This window comes from Somniosus microcephalus, chromosome 27 (assembly GCF_052327205.1).
Source record: "Somniosus microcephalus isolate GS21.2 chromosome 27, FLI_Smic_1.0, whole genome shotgun sequence".
NCBI classification, from domain to species: Eukaryota; Metazoa; Chordata; class Chondrichthyes; order Squaliformes; family Somniosidae; genus Somniosus; species Somniosus microcephalus.
In genome coordinates, this window is record NC_141013.1 from 5,415,708 (window position 1) to 5,437,646 (window position 21,939).

Below are 21,939 nucleotides of genomic sequence, written 5' to 3' on the forward strand. Positions count from 1 at the left end.
GTTTACTGCTTGTCCTCCGTTGTGAAAGTGGGCCGTGATCTTCGATCGCTGCAGCCCTTGTGATGCTGCTTCATAGCGGTTTGCTTTTACAACGGATAGGATTGCTAGACCCTTTCAGAGGGCATGAAGAGTCAGCCGCTTCGTGTGGGGCTGGAGACACAGCGACCGGTTCGTGTGGGGCTGGAGACACAGCGACCGGTTCCCTTCCTTGCAGGAAGGACATTAATAAACACTCTTCAGGTTTTGACACCGGTCTGCCAGCTTTTTATTGGTTATTTTTTCTAGCGCCAGCTGGATTTTATTGAGTTCACTTTCACGTCTTGCCAACTCCCTCACGGTGGGAGCACCTTCACCACACAGGCTGCAGCGGTTCAAGATTAAGGCCCACCACCACCTTCTCGAGGGCAACTAGGAATGGCTGATAAATGCCGGCCTTTCCTAGCGATGCCCATATCCCGGGAATGAATAAAAACATTTTTTTTTTAAATCGTGACCTCTAAGTTGCTAGTCCAGTACCGTGACCCACCATACATTACCATACACAATACCAAGAATAAGCTTTTTTTTTGAGTTTGCCATTGGGTAGCGAACATAGGAACAGGAGTAGGTCATTCGAACCTGTTCTGCCATTCAGTTAGATCATGCCTGATCTGTACCGTAACGCCATTTATCCACCATTGCTCCATATCCCTTGATACCCTTACCTAACAAAAAAAATCTATCGATCTCAGTCTTGAAAATTTCATTTGGCCCTCAGCAACCACAGCCTTTTGGAGGAGCAAGTTCCAGATTTCCACTACCCTGTGTGTGTGTGGGGGGGGGGGGGGGAAATGCTTCCTGATTTCACTCCTAAATAGCCTGGCTCTAATTTTAAGATTACACCCCTTCATCTGGATTCCCCCACCAGAGGAAATCGTTTCTCTGTATCTACCCTATCGAATCCCTTTTAATAATTTTGAATATCTCCGTTAGATCACCCCTCAACCTTCGAACCTCGAGGGAATCCAGACCAGGTTTATGAAGCCTTTCCTCATAATTTAACCCTTTAAGCCCTGGTATCTTTCTGGTGTATCTGCGTGCGCTGTGTATCCCTTCAGAGGCCAATGTATCTTTTTTTATATATTTTGGAAAGGCTTTATAAATCCCAAATTTGTGTGTGCTTGTAATTCTGTAGTAGCTAGTGAACTGTTTCTGGGAAAAAAAAAATAAAGCTTTGAATCTCTCCACTGTTCAATCTGTTGAGCTGTTCAAGTGCTGCATTGTAAAGGAGTTTGTTCCATTACAAGCTACCCCTAAGGTTGTAAATACAGAATATGAGTAACTAAGTAAGTTCTGTTTCATGAAACTTTAATGGTGGTAAAACATTTTAAAATATATTTTGGAAAGGCTTTATAAAAATTGCATAACTGGTGTTTGTTTAAAAACAGGAACAGATTAAGACCATTTCTGTCTTGCGCTTGCTTACTTTAAATGTCTGTCTGCATCAAGCGGCCAACGGTTTAGCGTGCGGCTCAGTGAAGGGCCCTGGACTACTGGCCTCGACATTCTTCAACTTTGTCTGTCGCCCCCAAAACGTTGCCTTTTGGGAAACGTCTCCCTCTATCCGTCACTCCGAATCCTGGAACTGCCCCTCTGCTCGCTACCCGATGAAATTTGGTCTCCTGATGGAGATGACCAACTCGGAGGCAAAGTTTACAAAAGGATGCAAAAAAAAATAATTGTCCTTCACCTCCCCATTCCCCCAAAATCTAGTGAATTTTCAAGATTTCAGTCCGCATTCAACTTTGACCAGTTGCACTCCAAGGAAGTGGAATTCCATGAGCTGTTTGATCCATGTCTTCCTTTATCTTTATATAATCTTCAGATCTGTTCTTAACCAGATTGAGCATCCCTGATTATAATCGCTCAACCATCAGTGGCTGTGCCTTCAGCTGCCTAGGCCCTAAGCTCTGGTACTCTCTTTCCCCCGCACCCCCCACAACTGGAAACATCATCTCTACGTCTACCCTATCGAACTCCATCATTTTAAAGACCGCTATCAGGTCACCCCCTCAGCCTCTAGAGAAAAGAGCCCCAGGCTGTTCAGATGTTCCTGATAGGTTCTAACTATCAGTTCTGGTATCATCCTTGTAAGTGTTTTTGCAGCTTCTCCAGTGGTGTATTATATTTTATGCAGCTGTACTTTAAAGAGCTTATCAACGGAGCATTTGCTGCTTTTGTTCTTTCATGTGTCTGCTCCTAATCCTTTGCCGTGCTTCAGGCCGATTTGCTTTGTCCTTCTATTTAGTTCTGAGATCACAGTCCAAGTTAAGCAGCCTACTTACATCTACATTATCCTCGCTTCTCGGCGTTACAAAGACCGCGATTGCAATTCTTCTCACTTTTTTCCACTTCTGTAGTGCGACAAGTCCAGTTCTTCAAGTGTCTCCTGACCTTTTGTAGAGCCCGAAAATCCCAGAGTTGCTCATTCACTCACTGACTGTCGGGTGGGACGAAAGACTTGGAACATGTTGACTGCTTGTTCTCTGGGCTGGTGAAAAGTGTATGCTAGTCCCTGGGGGGGATGTTAATGCTGAAAAGGTGGATTAAAGTGGTGAGACAATCTTGTCTAAAGGGACATCTTGTTGCAATGCATGACCCAGTTCTGTTTAATTCCCAATTTGTTTTTTCAGCCTATTCAGCCTAGCTTCTCATTATAGTGATCGGCCCTCATACATAAGAAATAGGAGCAGGAATAGGCTGCTTGACCCCTCGAGCCTGCTCCGCATAAATCTGAAGTTGCAAGAGCCCGGCACTGCATATGTCTGCCAGTGTGTCTGCATGTGAAATACTCGGAGGGAGGATAATAATCTGGGTATCAGTCGAAGAGCTGCCCCATTCACACACAGACCAAGTGCCATTCCATCCATTAATACCGACTTAGGGTAGTGGTGCCAACAATGTGATCAGGCTGGCATCTTATAATTTTTATAATTTATTTCCTGTAAGCTCTTGTGTTGGTCCTTTTTTTTTGTTCTAGTCTCGATGGGCTATATTCCCAATTTGAGAAGGGCACCGGGTGACCTATTCCCAGGCCTCTGCCATTGTTGCTCCTCCATCGCTGTCTCCTAATTGGGACAGGCCATGGTGAAGGTCTAGGTTAATTTTAAGAGTTTGATATTCTTCCATCTCCCCCCTCAGCTTGTGAGGAAGCATCTAATCTCCACTTGGCTCCTTACTTTCACAGCTCGGCTGCAATTAGGGGCTTGGATGTATTGGCGTGAATCCATATCCTGCCACACTGCTGCATGGTGCGTTGGAACAGATTTTTCATTTTCTTGCTTCAGAGGAACCTGATTTCCTCTTGCCTGGAGGTGAATGATGCTGAGTGAACCAAAGCTTTTTCTGGGGTCATACCCAGTTTATGTGTGAATACCAGCATGTATTCTGTAGCTGAAGGGCACAGGAGCAGGATTATACTTAAAAAATTTGCTCTACTATAGCGATTACCTATCCTGTGGAGCTCGCCATGTAAACTGAGCATTGTTGGGCATGATTAAAGAAAAGAAAGACGTGCATTTCTATAGCGCCTTTTATGAGTTCAGGACATCCCAAAGGACTTTACAGCCAATGAAGTACTGTTTTTTGGAGTGTAGTCACTGTTGTAATGTAGGAAACGCGGCATCCAATTTGCACACAGCAAGCTCCCACAAACAGCAATGTGATAATGACCAGGCAATCTGTTTCAGTGATGTTGGTTGAGGGATAAATATTGGCCCCAGGACACCGGGGAGAACTCCCCTGCTCTTCTTCAAATAGTGCCGTGGGATCTTTTACGTCTCCTCTTCAAATAGTGCCGTGGGATCTTTTACGTCCACCTGAGAGAGCAGACGGGGCCTCGGTTTAACATCTCATCTGAAAGCCGGCACCTCCGACAGTGCAGCGCTCCCTCATTACTGGGCTGGGAGTGTGGGCCTAGATTTTGTGCTCAAGCCTCTGGAGTGGGACTTGAACCCGCAACCTTCTGATGTGGAGGCGAGAGCGCTGCCCACTCAGCCACGGCTGACACCTGAAGGAACATTTAAGAGCCAACCATCACAAAATTCTGGCAGTCACCTCGATAGAATTGTCATGGATTAAAGAGCCTTGTGTTCGGGGTTCAGCTGTTATGTAATTGATTTTTCTCTTTCTTTTCCCCCCCCCTCCCCTCCTTCCCCCCCCCCCCCCCAGGACGGAGTGTGTTACATCTTGCTGCGAGACATGGACAGTCACTGTGCTTGCAGCGGCTACTGCAGGTAGTTGGAATCACCTGTTGGCTACAGATGCTGTTGGAATTGTTAAAGATTATTTGCAGTAAACATCTACCAATCATTGTCTGTGTCAATTAAGAAATTATGCACATTAACTGAACAGTTAAAATTCCTAATGGAAAAATCAATGCTTACAAATGGGCTTCTGGATGTGAATTCAGTTACAGCTCGTTAGTGTAGCGTGTGTGTGCCTGAATTATATAGTTTATAATATAAATACAAGTACATTATTTTCTGCTCGACTGCCTTTGAGGATTGGAGAGGAATTTTTAAGAGTTTTCCCTCCAGCCTCTTCCAGGAGATTACATAACGGGGACAGGGGGTGGGCTGGGAGAAAGAAAGAAAGCCTTGCATTTATATAGCGCCTTTCACGACCACCGGACGCCTCAAAGCACTTTACAGCCAATGAAGTACTTTTGTTTTTGAAGTGTAGTCACTGTTGTAATGTGGGAAACGCGGCAGCCAATTTGCGCACAGCAAGCTCCCACAAACAACAATGTGATAATGACCAGATAATCTGTTTTAGTGATGTTGGTTGAGGGATAAATATTGGCCTCAGGACACTGGGGATAACTCCCCTGCTCTTCTTCGAAATAGTGCCACGGGATCTTTTACGTCCACCTGAGAGAGCAGATGGGGCCTCAGTTTAACGTCTCATCTGAGAGGCAGCACTCCCTCAGCACTGCACTGAGTGTGTCAGCCTGGATTTATGTGCTCAAGTCCCTGGAGTGGGGACTTGAACCCACAACCTCTGACTCAGCCGGTGTGCTGCCAACTGAGCCACAGCTATGCCCTGTGAGTAGATGGTGCACTTGGGCTGGATGGGACAGGTTTGATGGACCAGACTGCCTCTTCTGTCGTCTTTTGTATGTTTGTGTTCAATATTGCCATAGAATTAACAGCACAGAAACAGGCCATTCGGCCAAACTGGTCCATGCTGGCGTCTATGCTCCACACGAGCCTCCTCCCACCTTACTTCATCTCACTCTATCAGAATGTCCTCCTATTCCTTTCTCCCTCCTGTGTTTATCCAGCTTCCCCTTAAATGCATCTCTGCTCTTCACCTCAACCACTCCCTGTGGTAGCGAGTTCCACATTCTCACCACTCTCTGGGTAAAGAAGTTTCTCCTGAATTCCCTATTGGATTTATTAGTGACTATCTTATTTGCTTTACATTTGGGTGCATTATCACTTCAGTTTAATTTTATAGGCCCTGAAATTAGGATCGGGGGCTTGCCGCGCTTGCAAGCCCCCAATCTGCACTCACCCTGCGCGCCGACATCTGAAGCCTGGGCCTGCTTGCATTTCCTGTCACAGGCCTGGTTCAGCTGTCGGCGCGCTGTGCTTACCTGATCCAGCGGCGTAGTTAGTGCGATGTGCCGGCTGGGATCAGGTGAGCACTGTGCAGCCAATCAGGGGAGGGGAAACTCATTCATGAGTTTGACAGTAAGAGCTGTCAAACTCATGAAAAGTATGGGCTGCCAAAACACTACTTTAACTTTAAATAAAATTTAAAAAAACATCCCACTGATTATAATAACTAAGTTTTAAAAAATGTTTTAAACAATTAATCAATTTTTTGAAAAAAAGAAATTAAAAAAAAAAAAATAGGGTCTAAAACTAAACTTACCATCCTGTAAATTCTTTAAAAATAACAAACCTGTGGAAAAAAAATTTCTACATTGTACTAAAAGCCCACTTACCTGAAAAACGAAATACTTACGTCTTGTTTTTCCACGCGTAAAGACCGGAGGCCTTTACACGCGCGCAACTCTGGGGGGAAAAAAAAAGGAATTTCACTGCGCACGCGCTGCCTGTGCAGTCGCGCGCATTCTGCCTCTTAACCCCTTGGGTCAGAGGACAGGAAATGCCAGTTTTCAGCGCATGCGCTGTGCATGCTGAAAACCGGCAATTCCTCCGGGCACATGCGTGAGTACCCCGTCCGTACTCACGCGTTGTGCCCGGAATTACTGGGCCATACTTATTTTGTAAGCGGTTGACCATTTAGTATGGAATTTGGGTAGAAAATGTTGCACTCCTAATAAAGTACAGGTAAATTTGCCTATCTCACCAAGTAATGGTTAGTTTGTTTGACCGTGTAACCCACAGGTTTTGAAATTCGGGTGCATGCCTCCTAGAATGTGTGATTGGGGTGGCCTGTAGGAAGATTCCAGGGGGCATTCAGCATCCATCTGGTGCTGATGTACTATGCACCATGGGCAGAACATCTCAAGATTTCTACATTATTCTGCATTTAATGACTTACTGGAATGTTGACGTATACAATTATTTTTTTTTTTAAATTTAAAAATTCTGCAGTGATCCCACTGTTTTTCCTTTGGGTAGCTTGCACAGTCTTTCAGAAACTTGAGACGGGATTCCCTGGGTGTTTGTCCCTCCTTGCAGAGCGTATCCCACACACACAAGGTTTGAAAAGCAGCACTGTTGCCTGACCACCCTTGGTCCTGGCCAAGGAGCAGTTTTCAAAAACAAGCTTTTGTTGTTAAAAAAATAAATAAAAATTCTTCAGTTGAGGACCAAAGCGTTTCCCTGCAGCTCCAAATAATGCATGCAAATTGAATGTTAATCCTGCAGACGAGAATGTCTCCTTACTGTTGTTCTCTTGTGTTAAATTTAATGAATTTGTTTTACAGCAAAATTGCCCTGTCGACAATGTAGACCTTCAAGGCAGATCTGCCCTTCACGAAGCAGGTCGGTACAAGGCTGCTTACATTAGTGGGGTACGGTAGCATAGTGGTTATGTTACTGGACTAATGATCGAGAGACATGGGTTCAAATCCCACCACGGCACCTGGGGAATTTAAGTTCAGTTAATTAAATAAAAATCTGGCATGAAAAGCTCGTGTCAGTAATGGTCTGAAACTACCAGGTTGTTGTAAAAACACATCCGGTTCACTCATCATCTGCCCATGTCTCTTGACAGTAGTTTCTCTCTTTTTAATACCGGTTTGTTATAAAAAATAAAATCATGATTAGGTTATATCGCTTGTTGGGGAAAGTCAAATGAAGAGCACCTGAATTACATTACACAGTATTTATAGCACAGACACAGGCCATTCGGCCCAACTGGTCCGTGCCAGTGTTTACGCTCCACACAAGCCTCCTCCCACCCCTCATCATCTCACCTTATCAGCATATCCTTCTGTTCCTTCCTTCTTCCCTCATGTTTATCTAGCTTCTCCTTAAATGCGTCTACACTATTCGCCTCAACCACTCCCTGTGGTAGCGAGTTCCACATTCTCACCACTCTCTGGGTAAAGAAGTTTCTCCTGAATTCCCTGTTGGATTTATTAGTGACTCTCTTATATCGATGGCCCCTAGTTCTGGTCTCCCCCACAAGTGAAAACATATTCTCTACATCTACCCTATCGAACCCTTTCATAATTTTAAAGACCTCTATCGGGTCACCCCTCGGCCTTCTCTGCTCTAGAGAAAAGAGCCCCAGCCTGTTCAATCTTTCAATAATAACAATAAAGGACTGTAAATCTCTTATGACCAACTGCGACCATAGAAACATAGAAAAATAGGAGCATGAGTAGGCCCTTCAAGCCTGCTCCGCCATTCAATAAGACCATGGCTGATCCTCTATCTCAATACCATATTCCCGCTCTCTCCCCATACCCCTTGATGCCTTTTGTGTCTAGAAATCTATCTATCTCCTTCAGTATATTCAGTGACTTGGCCTCCACAACCTTCTGTGGTAGAGAATTCCACAGGTTCACCACCCTCTGAGTGAAGACATTTCTCCTCATCTCAGTCCTAAATGTCCTACCCTGTATCCTGAGACTGTGACCCCTGGTTCTAGACCCCCCAGCCAGGGGAAACATCCTCCCTGCATCCAGTCTGTCTAGCCCTGTCAGAATTTTATACCTTTCAATGAGATCCCCTCTCATTCTTCTAAACTTGTTATCATGCTTTCATTAACATGCAAGCAAAAGAATTTCTCGCGATCTGAGCAAACTGGTGTTGTTAAGCTGCTGAAGAACTCCTTCGTTAATTAATGAGGGGAAATTGTGCCGCAGCTTGTCTGAGCTGTCGCAATGTTTCCTGAGTCGTCATGTTTGTGAATAGAATTATCTCGTGTGCTGCCACTCTGAAATCAAGTTGTACACTGATAACGGTGAGCTCACACACTATCTTTTTTTTAGGTTTGTGTGACAACTTGCGATGATTTTTGGAAAGATGCAATTTGCAGAACGTTTAACTGAGTTTTTTTTACCGGTCCCATGTAGCGACAGAAATTACGCAGCATGCTTCTGCACACTAACGAGGCAACAACTGCAAGTTTATTCCAAGTGAAAACAATGGCTTGCAGCACAGTGGCTTGATGAGTGAAACAACGTTCGTACCATGGCCCCAGGCTATCTTGTAACTGAGAGCTGTGTTGGGTGGATGTCGGTTGACCTATGAGTCAGCTGTAGGTGACCAACGCCTTGTCTGCTTTCCCTCTTCCTCCCCCCTCCCTGCAGCCTCACTGTGTTGGAATCAAGACTGTCTCCAACTTTGACCAACATTCTTGTCTCGAAGTTCTGGAAATCCCTTCCTCCAGCTTTCAAAGCCCAACTACTGCTTTCTGCTTCACTTCATTTTCTCTTTTACTCTGAACCTTGATGGCACCTTAGAAACATAGAAGAAAGGAGCAGGATTCGGCCCCTCGAGCCTGCTCCGCCATTCAATGAGATCATGGCTGATCATCCAAATTCAGTACCCTGTCCCTGCTTTCTCCCCATATCCCTTGATCCCTTTAGCCTTAAGAAATATATCTAACTCCTTCTTGAATATATTTAATGAATTGGCCTCAACTGCCCTGTGTGGTAGAGAATTCCACAGGTTCACCACTCTCTGGGTGAAGAAATTCCTCCTAATCTCAGTCCTAAATGGCTTACCCCTTATCCTTAGACTGTGACCCCTGGTTCTGGACTCCCCGGCCATCGGGAACATCCTTCCTGCATCTAGTCTGTCTAGTCCTGTTAGAATTGGCCCTTCACCTAAGATTTCTCAATATGTAAAAACTTTTTTTACGGAAAATGCCGTGCTTGTTATTTTATCATGTAAAAGATTCATTGTAGACGGGTCTCCTTATTTGAGAGTTGTGTGTGGTCGGAAAATGCTTGTAACCTTTTGGGTTGCCCCTTCCCAGTGGCGCTCATATCCCACACACCAGCCTGCTCATCATCCTCCTCAAAATGTTATGAAGTGACTATTGAGAAGCGCACTAGTAAGTTACTGAACGATGCACAACCTGCTAAGGGCCTATTTGAATAGGGAAATTGTGTAAAGTTCACTCCATTGTGTCAAGAACATAAGAATTAGGAGCAGGAGTCGACCATTCGGCCCCTCGAGCCTGCTCCGCCATTCAATAAGATCATGGCTGATCTTCGACCTCAACTCCGCTTTCCTGCCCTGTCCCTTGGTTCCTTTAATGAAAGGATTAAGCTGCGGAAAGTGCAAAATGATTAAGCTGCGGAAAGTGCAAAATTAGAATGGATATACCTACTTAAGAGGGTATTTGAGGGGATGTAAGTACTTAACATCTGTACAGAGTTACACCGAATTCACTGCACAGAAACAGGCCATTCGGCCCAACTGGTCTGTGCCGGTGTTTATGCTCCACACGAGTCTCCTCCCGCCCCTCTTCATCTCACTCCATCATCATAACCCTCTATTCATTTCTCCCTCGTGTGCTTATCTAGCTTCCCCTTAAGTGCATCTGAACTGTGCTTTTACATCAGACCTACAAACCTTCAACCCAATTTTCTCTCCTCCTCCCTTGGAAGGTGCCGATTGTTGCTCGGAGTTGGTGCTGGCAGGCTTCTGCCGCCTCCCTCAAGTGGCCATTCTCACTGAGCCTAGAGAATAAGCGTCAGCGAGCTACTTGGCCCTGCTGCTCATCCCAGTAAGTTTTGATCCTGTCCTCCCAGCTGCCATTCAGGCAGATATTAAACTCGGGCACTTCCCCAGGAGGTCGCAACTGAGATTATAAATCACTGTGTGGGAATAACGGGAAAGATTTTGTGCCCTAGCTCGCCTCTTCCCCAAAGATGATTGGAAAGCACAAATACTAAGCAGCACGAAAAGAGAGCAAATGAAACCTTTTTTTTGAATTGTAATGTGGCCCTGTTAATCTAGGCTGACACGCCAGTGCAGTGCTGCACTGTCGGAGGTGCCGTCTTTCAGATGAGACGTTAAACCGAGGCCCCATCTGCTCTCAGGTGGCTGTAAATGGCACTATTTCGAAGAAGAGGAGGGGAATTATCCCCGGTGTCCCGGGGCCAATATTCATCCCTCAATCAACATCACTAAAAACAGATTATCTGCTCATTATCACATTGCTGTTTGCGGGAGCTTGCTGTGTGCAATTTGGCTGCCGCGTTTCCTACATTACAACAGCGACTTACACTTTTTAAAAAGTACTTCATTGGCTATAAAGTGCTTTGGGACATCCTGAGGCCATGAAAGGCGCTATAGAAATGCAAGTCTTTCTTTTATATTTCAGTGTTGTAATTACAACTGTACTTGTGTCCTGTCTTTCAGCGGTGGCTGGCTGCATGTCCTGTGTGAAGCTACTCTTGGACCATGAAGCTGTTGTGAATGTCAAGGACGGGGTAAGTGCTGGTAAAGCCTGGGGGGGTGGCCTGTCCTTTGTAGGTGAAAGCTGGAAATCTCAAAACGATTTCATTTTTATCTGAAGCTATCTATCCAACTTAATTTAGCTGTTTATTAAGTGAATGAACTTGTTAAAAACCCACTTGATTTGGATAGCTATAATCAGTCAGTTGCCCAGTTAAGGACTTTGACACTCATGGGTTTTTAATGGTGGGATGTACATAAAATTTACAGCATGGAAACCGGCCATTCGGCCCAACTGGTCTATGTCGGTGTTTCTTCTTCTTAGGCAGTCCCTCGGAACTGAGGATGTCTTGCTTCCACACTAAAAATGAGTTCTCAGGTGACTGATGAGTCCAATGCGGGACCTACAGGCTCTGTCACAGCTGGGGCAGACAGTGGTTGAAGGGGCAGGTGGGTGGGGTGCTTGGGTTGACGTGCGCTGCCTGCGCTTGGCTTCCGCTTGCTCCCGGCGAAGAGACTCGAGGTGTTCGGCACCTTCCCGGATACTTCTCCTCACTGTGCGGTCTTGGGCCGGGGATTCCCAGGTGTCGGTGGGGATGTTGCACTTTTTCAAGGAGCCTTTGAGGGTGTCCATGAAGCATTTCCTCTGCCCACCTGGGGCTCTCTTGCCGCATCGGAGCTCCGAGTAGAGCGCTTGTTTTGGGAATCTCGTATCAGGCATGCGGACGATGTGACCCGTCCATCGGAGCTGATCGAGCGTGGTCAAAGCTTCGATGCTGGGGATGTTGGCCTGAGCAAGAACACTGACGTTGGTGCGCCTATCCTGCCAATGAATTTGCAGGATCTTGCGGAGGCAGCGTTGGTGGTACCTCTCCAGTGCTTTGAGGTGCCTGCTGTACATGGTCCATGTCTCGGAAGCATGCAGGAGGGCGGGTATCACTACTGCTCTGTAGACCATGAGCTTAGTGTGTTTATGCTCCACACGAGCCTCCTCCCACCCTCCTCCTCCTAACCCCATCAGCATAGCCTTCTATTCCTTTCTCCCTTATATACTTATCTAACATTCCCCTTGAATGCATCTATGCTATTCACCTCAACCACTCCATGTTCCACATTCTCACCACTCTGAGTAAAGAAGTTCTTCCTGAATTCCCTATTGGATTTATTAGTGACTGTCTTGTATTTAAGGCCCCTCATTTTGGATTCCCCCACAAGTAAAAACATCTTCTCTACACCTACTCTATCAAACCCAAAGACCTCTATCAAGTCACCTCTCTACATTCTCTTTCTAGTGAACAGAGCCCCAGCCTGTTAAGTCTTTCCTGATGGTTACAACCTCTCAGTTCTGGTATCATCCTTGTAAATCTTTTTTGCACCTTCTCCAGTGCCTCTATATCCTTTTTTGTAATATGGAGACCAGAACCGTTCACAGTGCTCCCAAGTTGTGGTCCAACTAAGGTTCTATGTAAGTTTAACAGAACTTCTCTGCTTTTCAATTCTTTTCATCTAGCAATGAACCCCAGTGCTTTGTTTGCGGTTTTTATGACTTTGTTAACCTGGGTTGCAGAGTTTACTGCTGCTGCGTTGGGAGGGCAGTATCTCATTAATCACTGTGTGCTTCATCTCTCTGTTGCAGGATGGACGGACTCCTCTTGTGCTGGCTACGCAGTTGTGCCATCCAGCAGTCTGTAGGCTTTTACTGGAACGTGGAGCGGACATCAACTCGAGGGATAAACAAAACAAGTAATTAAGAAAAAATGTAGATTTTAAACAATAGTCTATTATGTTGAAGTTCGACTCTCAATTTAGTTAAAAGGGGGGTATTACTGTTGCTGCCAATGCTTGGCTCGGTAAGATGGGAGGTGACAACGTCATCCAGACCAGGACGGACCCTGGTTTGAGCCAAGTTAACTGATCTCCGTTGAAGGCACTATTGTTGGTCTCTGTGCCTCCTGGGTTAGTGACCAGAAAAATCTTCCTGGTTTCTTGCGTCTGACCACAGTCCAGTGACACCTGGTGGAAGTTGTGTGTGTGCAAGTGAGGACAGCATTCTGGTCAGGTGCAATTACCCCTCCTTCTCTTCACCCCCCCGGCCAACCTCCTAACTAATTGCCTACAAGCCTAGACTGCAAGTATCATGGGGCGTGCCCGAGGGTCATGGGGGAGTGGCCGAGGGTCGTGGGGGCGTGCCCGAGGGTGATTTGTGCCCATGAAGCTCTATCCCAGCAAGAACTCAACACCTTTCGAGGTGGGGAAGGGAATAATATTGATGGGCAAAGTAAGGAGCGAGAGAAACAGTCATAAAGGAAGTGTACTTTCAAAGTAAACTACCTCCCTCTCGTCGATATCCCAACATTGCTAAGATTTTTTTGTACTGTGATTGGTAGGTGGCCTTTGATCGCCTCCTTTGCAGTTTCAATTTAGAAGTTTGAGTAGAGTTTTTTGTTTATTGCACTAGTGTACAGAAATACACTTTGAATTATGCATATTGATGGCGTGCTGCACTGCCGGTTAGTGCTTATGTAGATGGAGTGCACACAGACGTATAATCTTTGCGAGCACTCCAAGCATTTTTATGCCAAGTTTGCTGATTGGAATTTCTACTCCCTGGTCATAACCTTGTGACCCAGAGGCCACTGAGCCAGACTGACACAAGCTTCCTCAGAGGATGTAAGCATTGAGCCAAGCTAAATGGCTGTTTTATTTCTTGGCTCATTGCAGCGCCTATGTAAGAGGTCCTCGGAGAATTGTGCTTGGTCCCACTGTTCTTCATCTTATTTGACCTTTGCTGATGATGGCGTGTTTAACATACTTGCACGCTCTCCGAGAGAGAAACTGTTAAATAAACAGAACTGGGTAGTCGGTATACAAGTCATATATTCTCGTCGGCACTTGGATAAGTCACTGACTGTTGAGACAGGAGAATATTGTGATGGGAAAAATGTTGGGCATGCCATGACCTTTTCATCCAGCACTAGTTCAAAGCTTGTTAGAACTTGGAAAGTTGTAGCTTCTCTCGTGGGGTCCTGTTTTAACCCGCCGTCTCCCATTTCAGGACGGCTTTGATGCTAGGGTGCGAGAATGGTTGCAAGGATGCAGTGGACGTCCTCCTGAATCGTGGCGCTGATGTTGCTTTGATGGACGAGCACGGTCACAAGTGTTTGCACTATGCGCAACTCTCCAAAAACCCAGAGTTGTTGGCTTTGGCCAGAGCGGCAATGGAGAAGAAGGTTAAAGGTGAGATCATTGATGCGCACGGAGACTCCATATGAAGTGCAGGTGGCATTTATTTTAGGACTTCATTCAGTTTATGTTACGGGAATAACTGCTGTGATGCGAATTGGCGGAGAGCCTGCTATTTATTTTTCTCTTCCTCCATCATCACCCCCTTCTCCCTCCACTTCCCCCCCCCCCCCCCCCCCTGCCAAAAACCCTTTTTGAAGTATGAATGTATGATGGAACTGGGTGCAGATGGATACAGAATTTTAAAATGTACTGTAGTAAAGTAACTTCAAAAATTTGCTTTTATAATACAAGAGCTGAAAACTGAATTAACTTTTGGTTCTCACACTGATGCATTTCCAGTGGTAGTTTCTCAAGATATGAAGAAAGTTTTTTTTAAATACAGTGAATGTTTGTTAGAAATTGGAACAGTGTAGAGCTGCCTTTGTCCTCCAATTGTTTTATTTTTGTGACTACTGATTGAGAAGATGGCTGGTTTGAAAGTGCTCGGGTGCTGTGTGGAGTATTCTAGTTTTGGCTGCAGGATCAGAGCTACATGGAGTGGCTGCGGCGAATAGCCTAGATGTTTTTAAGGGGAAGCTAGATCAGCACATGAGTGAGAAAGGAATAGAAGGATATGCTGATAGGATAAGATGAAGAGGGGTGGGAGGAGGCTCGTGTGGAGCATAAACACCGGCACGGACCAGTTGGGCCGAACGGCCTGTTTCTGGGCCGAACGGCCTGTTTCTGGGCCGAACGGCCTGTTTCTGTGCCGTACATTCTGTGTAATTATGTATAAAAGGCCCAGCAACATTTAGGGCCAAGAATAGAGTATTGCACCATTTGGATACAGAGTGGGAGTTGGTTGACCCAAATTTCAGATGTGTACACCCTCCTTGGGCAAGCATGTAACACTCACTCGTACACACGCCAGACTAATGTGAAACTCTCTTTGTGTGTGCGTGTGTTTTTCAAACTTGTTGGCTTTTAGTTAAGTTCTGTAATCTAGATAAATTCATGATTGGGTGACTGCTTTGCGGAACACCTCCATTCAGTCTGTAAGGGTGAGCTTCCGGTTGCTTGTCACTTTTTAATTCACCGCTTCACTCCCACTCTGACCTCTCTGTCCTCGGCCTCTTACACTGTTCCAATGAAGCTCAACGTAAGCTCGAGGAACAGCACCTTATCTTTCGATTAGGCACTTTACAGCCTTCTGGATCCAACATTGAGTTGAACAATTTCAGACTATAACCCCTGCCCCTATTTTTTCACGTGGCAGCTGTTGATTATTCTGGCATCCCCATTTGCAACATTCAATCTCTCCTGCCTTCAGTCCTAGCACAGACCTTCCCTTTTGTTCTTTCCTCCCCTTTCCCTGCCCCTGCACTTGCTTAAAAACCTGTTACACCTCTAACTTTTTCCAGTTCTGACGAAGGGTCACAGACCTGAAACGTTAACTCTTTCTCTCTCTAGGGATGCTGCCTGACCTGCTGAGTATTTCCAGCATTTTCTGTTGTTGTTTCAGATTTCCAGCCTCCTCAGTATTCTGCTATTGTAAATTCAGGATGTGTCTGGGTGGGTTGATTGCACATATAAGGAAGGGTTTCACAATAGAAAGGGATACATGTGCAACATCTGATTGCAGTCTATATTTGGGATTAAGTATCCTATTCTCCTTCCCTCTGCTGAAGGCGATAAAGCAATGCACTTTATTGAAGCAACATTTATTGATATTTGATCTCATTGGTGGTTGCATAATCTGTTATGGGTCGAATAGAACAGCACATTAGGGGGCCATTCGGCTCATCAATGGATAGAAACATAGAAGATAGGAGCAGGAGGCGGCCATTCGGCCCCTCGAGCCTGCTCCGCCATTCAATGAGATCATGGCTGATCATCCAAATCCAGTACCCTGTTCCTGCCTTCTCTCCATATCCCTTGATCCCTTTAGCCTTAAGAAATATATCCAACTCCTTCTTGAATATATTTAATGAATTGGCCTCAACTGCCTTCTGTGGTAGAGAATTCCACAGCTTCACCACTCTCTGGGTGAGGAAATTCCTCCATCTCTGTCCTAAATGGCTTTCCCCTTACCCTTAGACTGTGACTCCTGGTTCTGGACTCCCCGACCATCGGGAACATCCTTCCAGCATCTAGTCCTGTTAGAATTTTATAAGTTTCGATGAGATCCCCTCTCATTCTTCTAAACTCCAGCGAGTACAAGCCCAATCGACCCAATCTCTCCTCATATGTCATTCCTGCCATCCCAGGTATCAGCCTGGTGAATCTTCGCTGCACTCCTTCCATGGCAATAGATTTCCTATTGCTGGAGGTACACTGTAGGCTAGTCAGATACTGTAAAGTGAAAGGGCGGGTTATGCCATTTTGAGTGTGTCCTCTACAGAACCCTGATGGTGGTTTGCACACGTGAATTGCCTTTTTTTTATTACAGATGTTGACCTCCTTTGTATTTCCAGCATTTTTTTTGTTTTTATTTCCGATTCACAGCGTCTATAATTCCCTCTAATTTCTCTCTTTTCCTTGCCCCCCTCAATTTCACATTGCTGCCTCAGACATTGCTCAGTAAAACTCCTAGCAGGAAATCCCGTGATTTTGCTCTGTAAATTGATCAATCAGCATTCAGAAGATTAGGCTTTGCAGAGGTTCTTAGTCTGACTGTGCGTGATTAGGGTGTGCTGAGTCACACAGCTTTTTCATTTTGCACAGAAGGTCTGAAGAAAAATAAGATGCCTCATGGGGTGTTCTGACAATCATACAAGTGTGTCTGACTGAATACTGCAGCATTATTGAAGTTCTGAAGGATAATAGACATTGATGACATTTTCTGTGGCAAGGGGATGGCTCATCTGTGTTCTGCGAATGCAAAGATGCATCACTTGTGGATCGTGGACGATTTATAGCTGTATAGTGGGAGTTGTCAAGTTAGATTAATGTCCTGGAGTTATTGCTCAAGTACTTTCAGGGGACTAAGAAATATCACACAACTTTATTTTGGGATTGTTGCATGCGGTTGGAGATCGAGTAAGCTGGGTTCATTACATGAGAGTCTCTCTTACCTCTCAGGCTCTGCAGTGCAAGTTTGAAGCCCTGTTTTAGAAATTTATTGGGAGTGCCAGTGAAACGTTTTACACTTCATTTTTTAATGTTTGATTTTGATGTCAGGAGTGGCTCCATGCTCTCCACATTAAAATTTGACTTGGTGTGCAGAACCCTGTATAAACATCAAAGTACACCTCTGAGTTATACAGCACAGAAAGAGGCCCTTCGGCCCATCATGTCCGCGCCGGCCATCAAGCCCTGTCTAGTCTGATCCCATTTTCCAGCACTTGTTCTGTAGCCTTGTATGCTATGGCATTTCAAGTGCTCATCTAAATGCTTCTTGAATGTTGTGAGGGTTCCTGCCTCTACCACACTTTCAGGCAGTGAGTTCCAGATTCCAACCACCCTCTGGGTGAAAAAGTTTTTCCTCAAATCCCCTCTAAACCTCCTGCCCCTTACCTTGAAACTATGCCCCCTGGTTATTAACCCCTCTACTAAGGGGAAAAGTTCCTTTCTATCTACCCTATCTATGCTCCTCATAATTTTGTACACCTCACAGGTCCCCCCTCAGCCTCTCTCTCATTCCTCCTTTTAAGGTGCTCCTTAAAACCTACCTCTGACCAAGCTTTTGTTCACCTGTCCCTTCTGTGGCGCGGTGTCAAATTTTGTTTGATTTACGCTCCTGTGAAGCGCCCTGGGACGTTAAAGGCGCTATGTAAATGCAAGTTGCTGCTGCTGTTATTGGCCAGAGCGTGTTGCGGAGTTGGCAGTGTAGTTGGAGGCTGGTGGATTGCTGGTCTGCGACGGGTGCCTTGCACCTGAACACCAGCTTTCTTAGTGTTTGCTTCTCTACGTTGCGCAAGTTTTAAATTAACTCGTAGACAAAAATCCAGCTTCATTATCAGAGAGAAAAAGAAAATACTGCGGATGCTGGAAATCTGAAATAAAAACAGAAAATGCTGGAGAAACTCAGCAGGTCAGGCAGCATCTGTGAAGAGAGAAACAGAGTCAATGTTTCGGGTCGATGACCTTTCGTCAGAACTGGATAAAAGCAGGAAATGGAACAGATTTTTAAGCAAGTGTAGGGTCCCATTAAGAGAGTGTCTCTTTCGAGTCTTTACGTGGCTTGTCCAGCGAGTGCACACCAGCCATGGGAGGGCTGGGTACTCTGGTGTTGGGGAGGGCTGGGTTTATCTATGATTAATAGGACAGATACAGTTGCTTAAAAATCTGTTCCATTTCCTGCTTTTTTTCCAGTTCTGGCGAAAGGTCATCGACCTGAAGCGTTATCTCTGTTTCACTCTTCACAGATGCTGCCTGACCTGCTGAATATCTCCAGCATTTTCTGTTTTTATTTCATTATCAGAGATGCTGCCAGTTGTGCCCAGCTCTAAGGTGGCTGAACACGCTGGGGCTTTGATGGTGGATGGGGAGAAACCGTTTCCGCTGGCAGGAGGGGCGGTAACCAGAGGACACAAAGCGAAGATCATTGGCAAAAACTCAAAGGAAGGAAATGAGATTTATTTTTTACGCAGCGAGTTGTTGTGATCTGGAACGCGCTGCCTGAAAGGGCGGTGGAAGAAGATTCAACAGTAACTTTCAAAAGGGAATTAGATACTTGAAGAAAAGGCAAAATTTGCAGGGCTCTGGGGAAAGGGCAAGGTAATTGGCCGGCTCTTTCAAAGAGCCAGCACAGGCATGATGGGCAGAATGGCCTCCTGTGCCGTATCATTCTGTGCCTTGTCGATCCTTCCCTAGTTTGCCATGGAGATGAGCAGTAATCACATACACGCATTGGCGTTGAGTTGAAATGTCACCCTGTCAAATGGCTCCAATAGGGAGATGAGCCTAACGATATAAAACTCTGGTTTATCCATTCGTAATAAGAAGAGACCGTAAAAGCGGGAACATTTTCCACTGCATAATTAATAGTGTGTTTTATTTGGTGAAATGGGCCGTAATTGCTTGAGAAAAGCAGTTGTTTATGATTTGAGATACCTGATGTCTTGGGACTATCAACAGTCTGTACACTCTTCTGCATCATCTGAATGGCCTGTTAAAATGAAGACTGGGATGTTGTGTGCACTACCTAATGCAGATAACCATCAAATAAAACCGCAAGTGCAGAAATCTGAAATAAAATCATCATCATCATCTTCTCTTAGGCAGCTTGAAATATGTAGCGGGTTCCCTCAGCACCTCGGACGAGAGAGAAGGTAGATTAATGATTTTGGTTATAGACCCTTAAATTGCCAACTAGACTTCAGAGGGTATTCTGCAATCCTGAGCTCCAAGCAGGAACCCACATTCAAGTGTTAGGCATGGCTTAGTGGGTAGCACTCCCTCATCTGAGTCAGAAGGCTGTGGTATCAGCCCTCACTCCAGAGACTTGAGCACAAAATCTAGGCTGGCACTCCAGTGCTGCACTGTCAGAGGTGCCATTTTCCGGATGAGGCGTTAAACTGAGGCCCCGTCTGCGCTCTCAGGTGGACGTAAAAGATCCCATGGCACTATTTCGAAGAAGAGCAGGGGGAGTTCTCAGTGTCCTGGGGCCAATATTTATCCCTCAAACACCATCACTAAAACAGATGATCTGGTCATTATCACATTGCTGTATGTGGGAGCTTGCTGTGTGCAAATTGGCTGTCATGTTTCCTACATTACAACAGTGACTACGCTCAAAGTATTTCATTGGCTGTAAAGCACTTTGGGATGTCTGGTGGTCGAGAAAGGCGCTATATAAATGCAAGCCTTTTTATATAATGAAAGACTGAACAGGCTGGGGCTCTTTTCTCTAGAAAAGAGAAGGCTGAGGGTTGACTTGATAGAACGGGTATGATAGGGTAAACTTAGGGAAGGTGTTTCCACTTGTGAGGGTGTCCAAAACTGGAGATCATAAATATTAGATGATCACTAATAAATCCAATATGGAATTCAGGAGAAACTTCTTTCCCCAGAGAGTGGTGAGAATGTGGAACTCGCTACCACAGGGAGTGGTTGAGGCGAATAGTATCGATGTATTTAAGGGGAAGCTAGGGAGGGAGAAAGGAATAGAAGGATATGCTGATGGGGTGAAATGAAGAGGGGTGGGAGGAGGCTCGTGTGGAGCATGAACACCGGCACGGACCAGTTGGACCGAATGGCCGGTGTCTGTGCTGTGAATTTGGTGTAATTCTATGTAGAATGGTGGAATGTATCTCAATAAAAATAAAGTTCCTCCCTGGCCTCCTCCTCATTTACAAATGTGTGTGGGTGGCTGCAATATAGAAGGCTATAATTAACGTGCCCTGTCTCTTAAGCAGATCTGTGCTACTCCTAAGTAACTGCTGAATGAATGTTAAGTGGGGAATTTTTTTGTTGTTGAACTTTCTACTCAAAACACGACAATTTTAATTAAAGGAAAAAAATTTTGTTCATATTCTCTGTGCTTGTTGAACGAATCTGTGTTTTATTCCATTCCTGTTGCTACATGAACTCTTTCATTCTGTAATTAGAAATAATTTCACTCCAGACAAATTGAGGCACTTTCTGGGTTTTTTTTCCCCCGGAACATGCTTTGATTTTCGTTATTTAATTTGCTACTTTATGGTGACCTGCCTATTACCAAGTTTTTAAACTTGCCGTCTCGGAATTGGGTTTTATTTTGAATCTGGATTAGTTTGACTTGGAATTTTCTGGTTATATTCACATTACCGCAGGGCCTAAAAGCAATGCTGAAAACGTGCCAGTTGGTATAATGCCATCATTGCAAATCTCTACATGTTCGTATAACCTTCAATTTGTTATGAAACCTCGCTTCCTCAGACATACAATTTAAGCTGATTCTTGTGCGGTTTTCATTCTAATATGCACGATTTCCAAAAGGTCATGGTTTAGTTTCCCTCAGTTATACAAGAAAGAAAGAAACGTGCACTTTCCAGTTGGGAGTTACTGGATAGTGATGAGAAAACCAGGAACCCTTGTCCACGGCTAATCAAGACAGAAAATGGTGGAACCATATTTAGATTTCTTAGCACCTGGAAGATGGATAGATCTTGCTCACAAGTGAGCTGAGCTCCATTCCCAACAATTCCCTTTGTGTTTTTTTTTGCTTGTCCTCATTGGGCAACAACAACTGATCCACATTTACTTTGATTTGCGGAGAACTCCTCCAGCCCTACAACCCTCCGCGATCTCCGTGCTGCTCCACTTCTGGCCTCTTGCGCATGCCCCGATTTTCATCGCTCCACCATTGGCGGCCGTGCCGTAAGTGACCCAGGGCCTAAACGCTGGAATTCCCTCCCTAAATCTCTCTGCAACTCCTCCTTTTAAGATGCTCCTTAAAACCTAGCTCTTTGACCAAGCTTTTGGTCACCTGCCCTAATCTCTCCTTCTGTGGCTCGGTGTCAAATTTTGTCTGATAATCACTCCTGTGAAGCACCTTGGGACGTTTTACTATGTTAATGGTGCGATTTAAATGCAAGTTGTTGTTGAAATACCAGTGAAGTTGGTGACATTTACAAAGCTGTTTCATCTGAATATTTTTAACCTATCTGAGAGATATCTGATGGGGAAAAACTTGGCGGTCACCAACTTCACTGGTATTTCAACAACAACTTGCATTTAAATCGCACCATTAACATAGTAAAACGTCCCAACTTGGCGGTCCCTTTGGTGTAAATCCACTCTGCGAAGTTTAAGGAACCATTAAAAATCACTTACTGGGGCCTCATCTGGCCAGGATCCTGGGTTCAAGACCATGCCAGCCTTCTCTAGGCTTACCAACCCTCCAGGATTG

The 21,939-nt window shown here is 45.2% G+C and overlaps 1 protein-coding gene across 4 annotated transcripts in view; it reads left to right on the forward strand.

Annotated features, from left to right (window-relative positions):
* The window catches only part of LOC147099934 (uveal autoantigen with coiled-coil domains and ankyrin repeats protein-like), a 173,460-nt gene that overhangs the window by 104,884 nt on the left and 46,637 nt on the right, over positions 1-21,939 (forward strand). For all 4 annotated transcript variants that reach the window (XM_085968409.1, XM_085968405.1, XM_085968408.1 and 1 more), the window contains exons 4-8: positions 4,210-4,274; positions 6,944-7,001; positions 10,845-10,915; positions 12,517-12,623; positions 13,936-14,117. In XM_085968409.1, the coding sequence (XP_085824535.1) occupies positions 4,210-4,274; positions 6,944-7,001; positions 10,845-10,915; positions 12,517-12,623; positions 13,936-14,117 (483 nt within the window). The remainder of the gene's footprint in view (positions 1-4,209; positions 4,275-6,943; positions 7,002-10,844; positions 10,916-12,516; positions 12,624-13,935; positions 14,118-21,939) is intronic.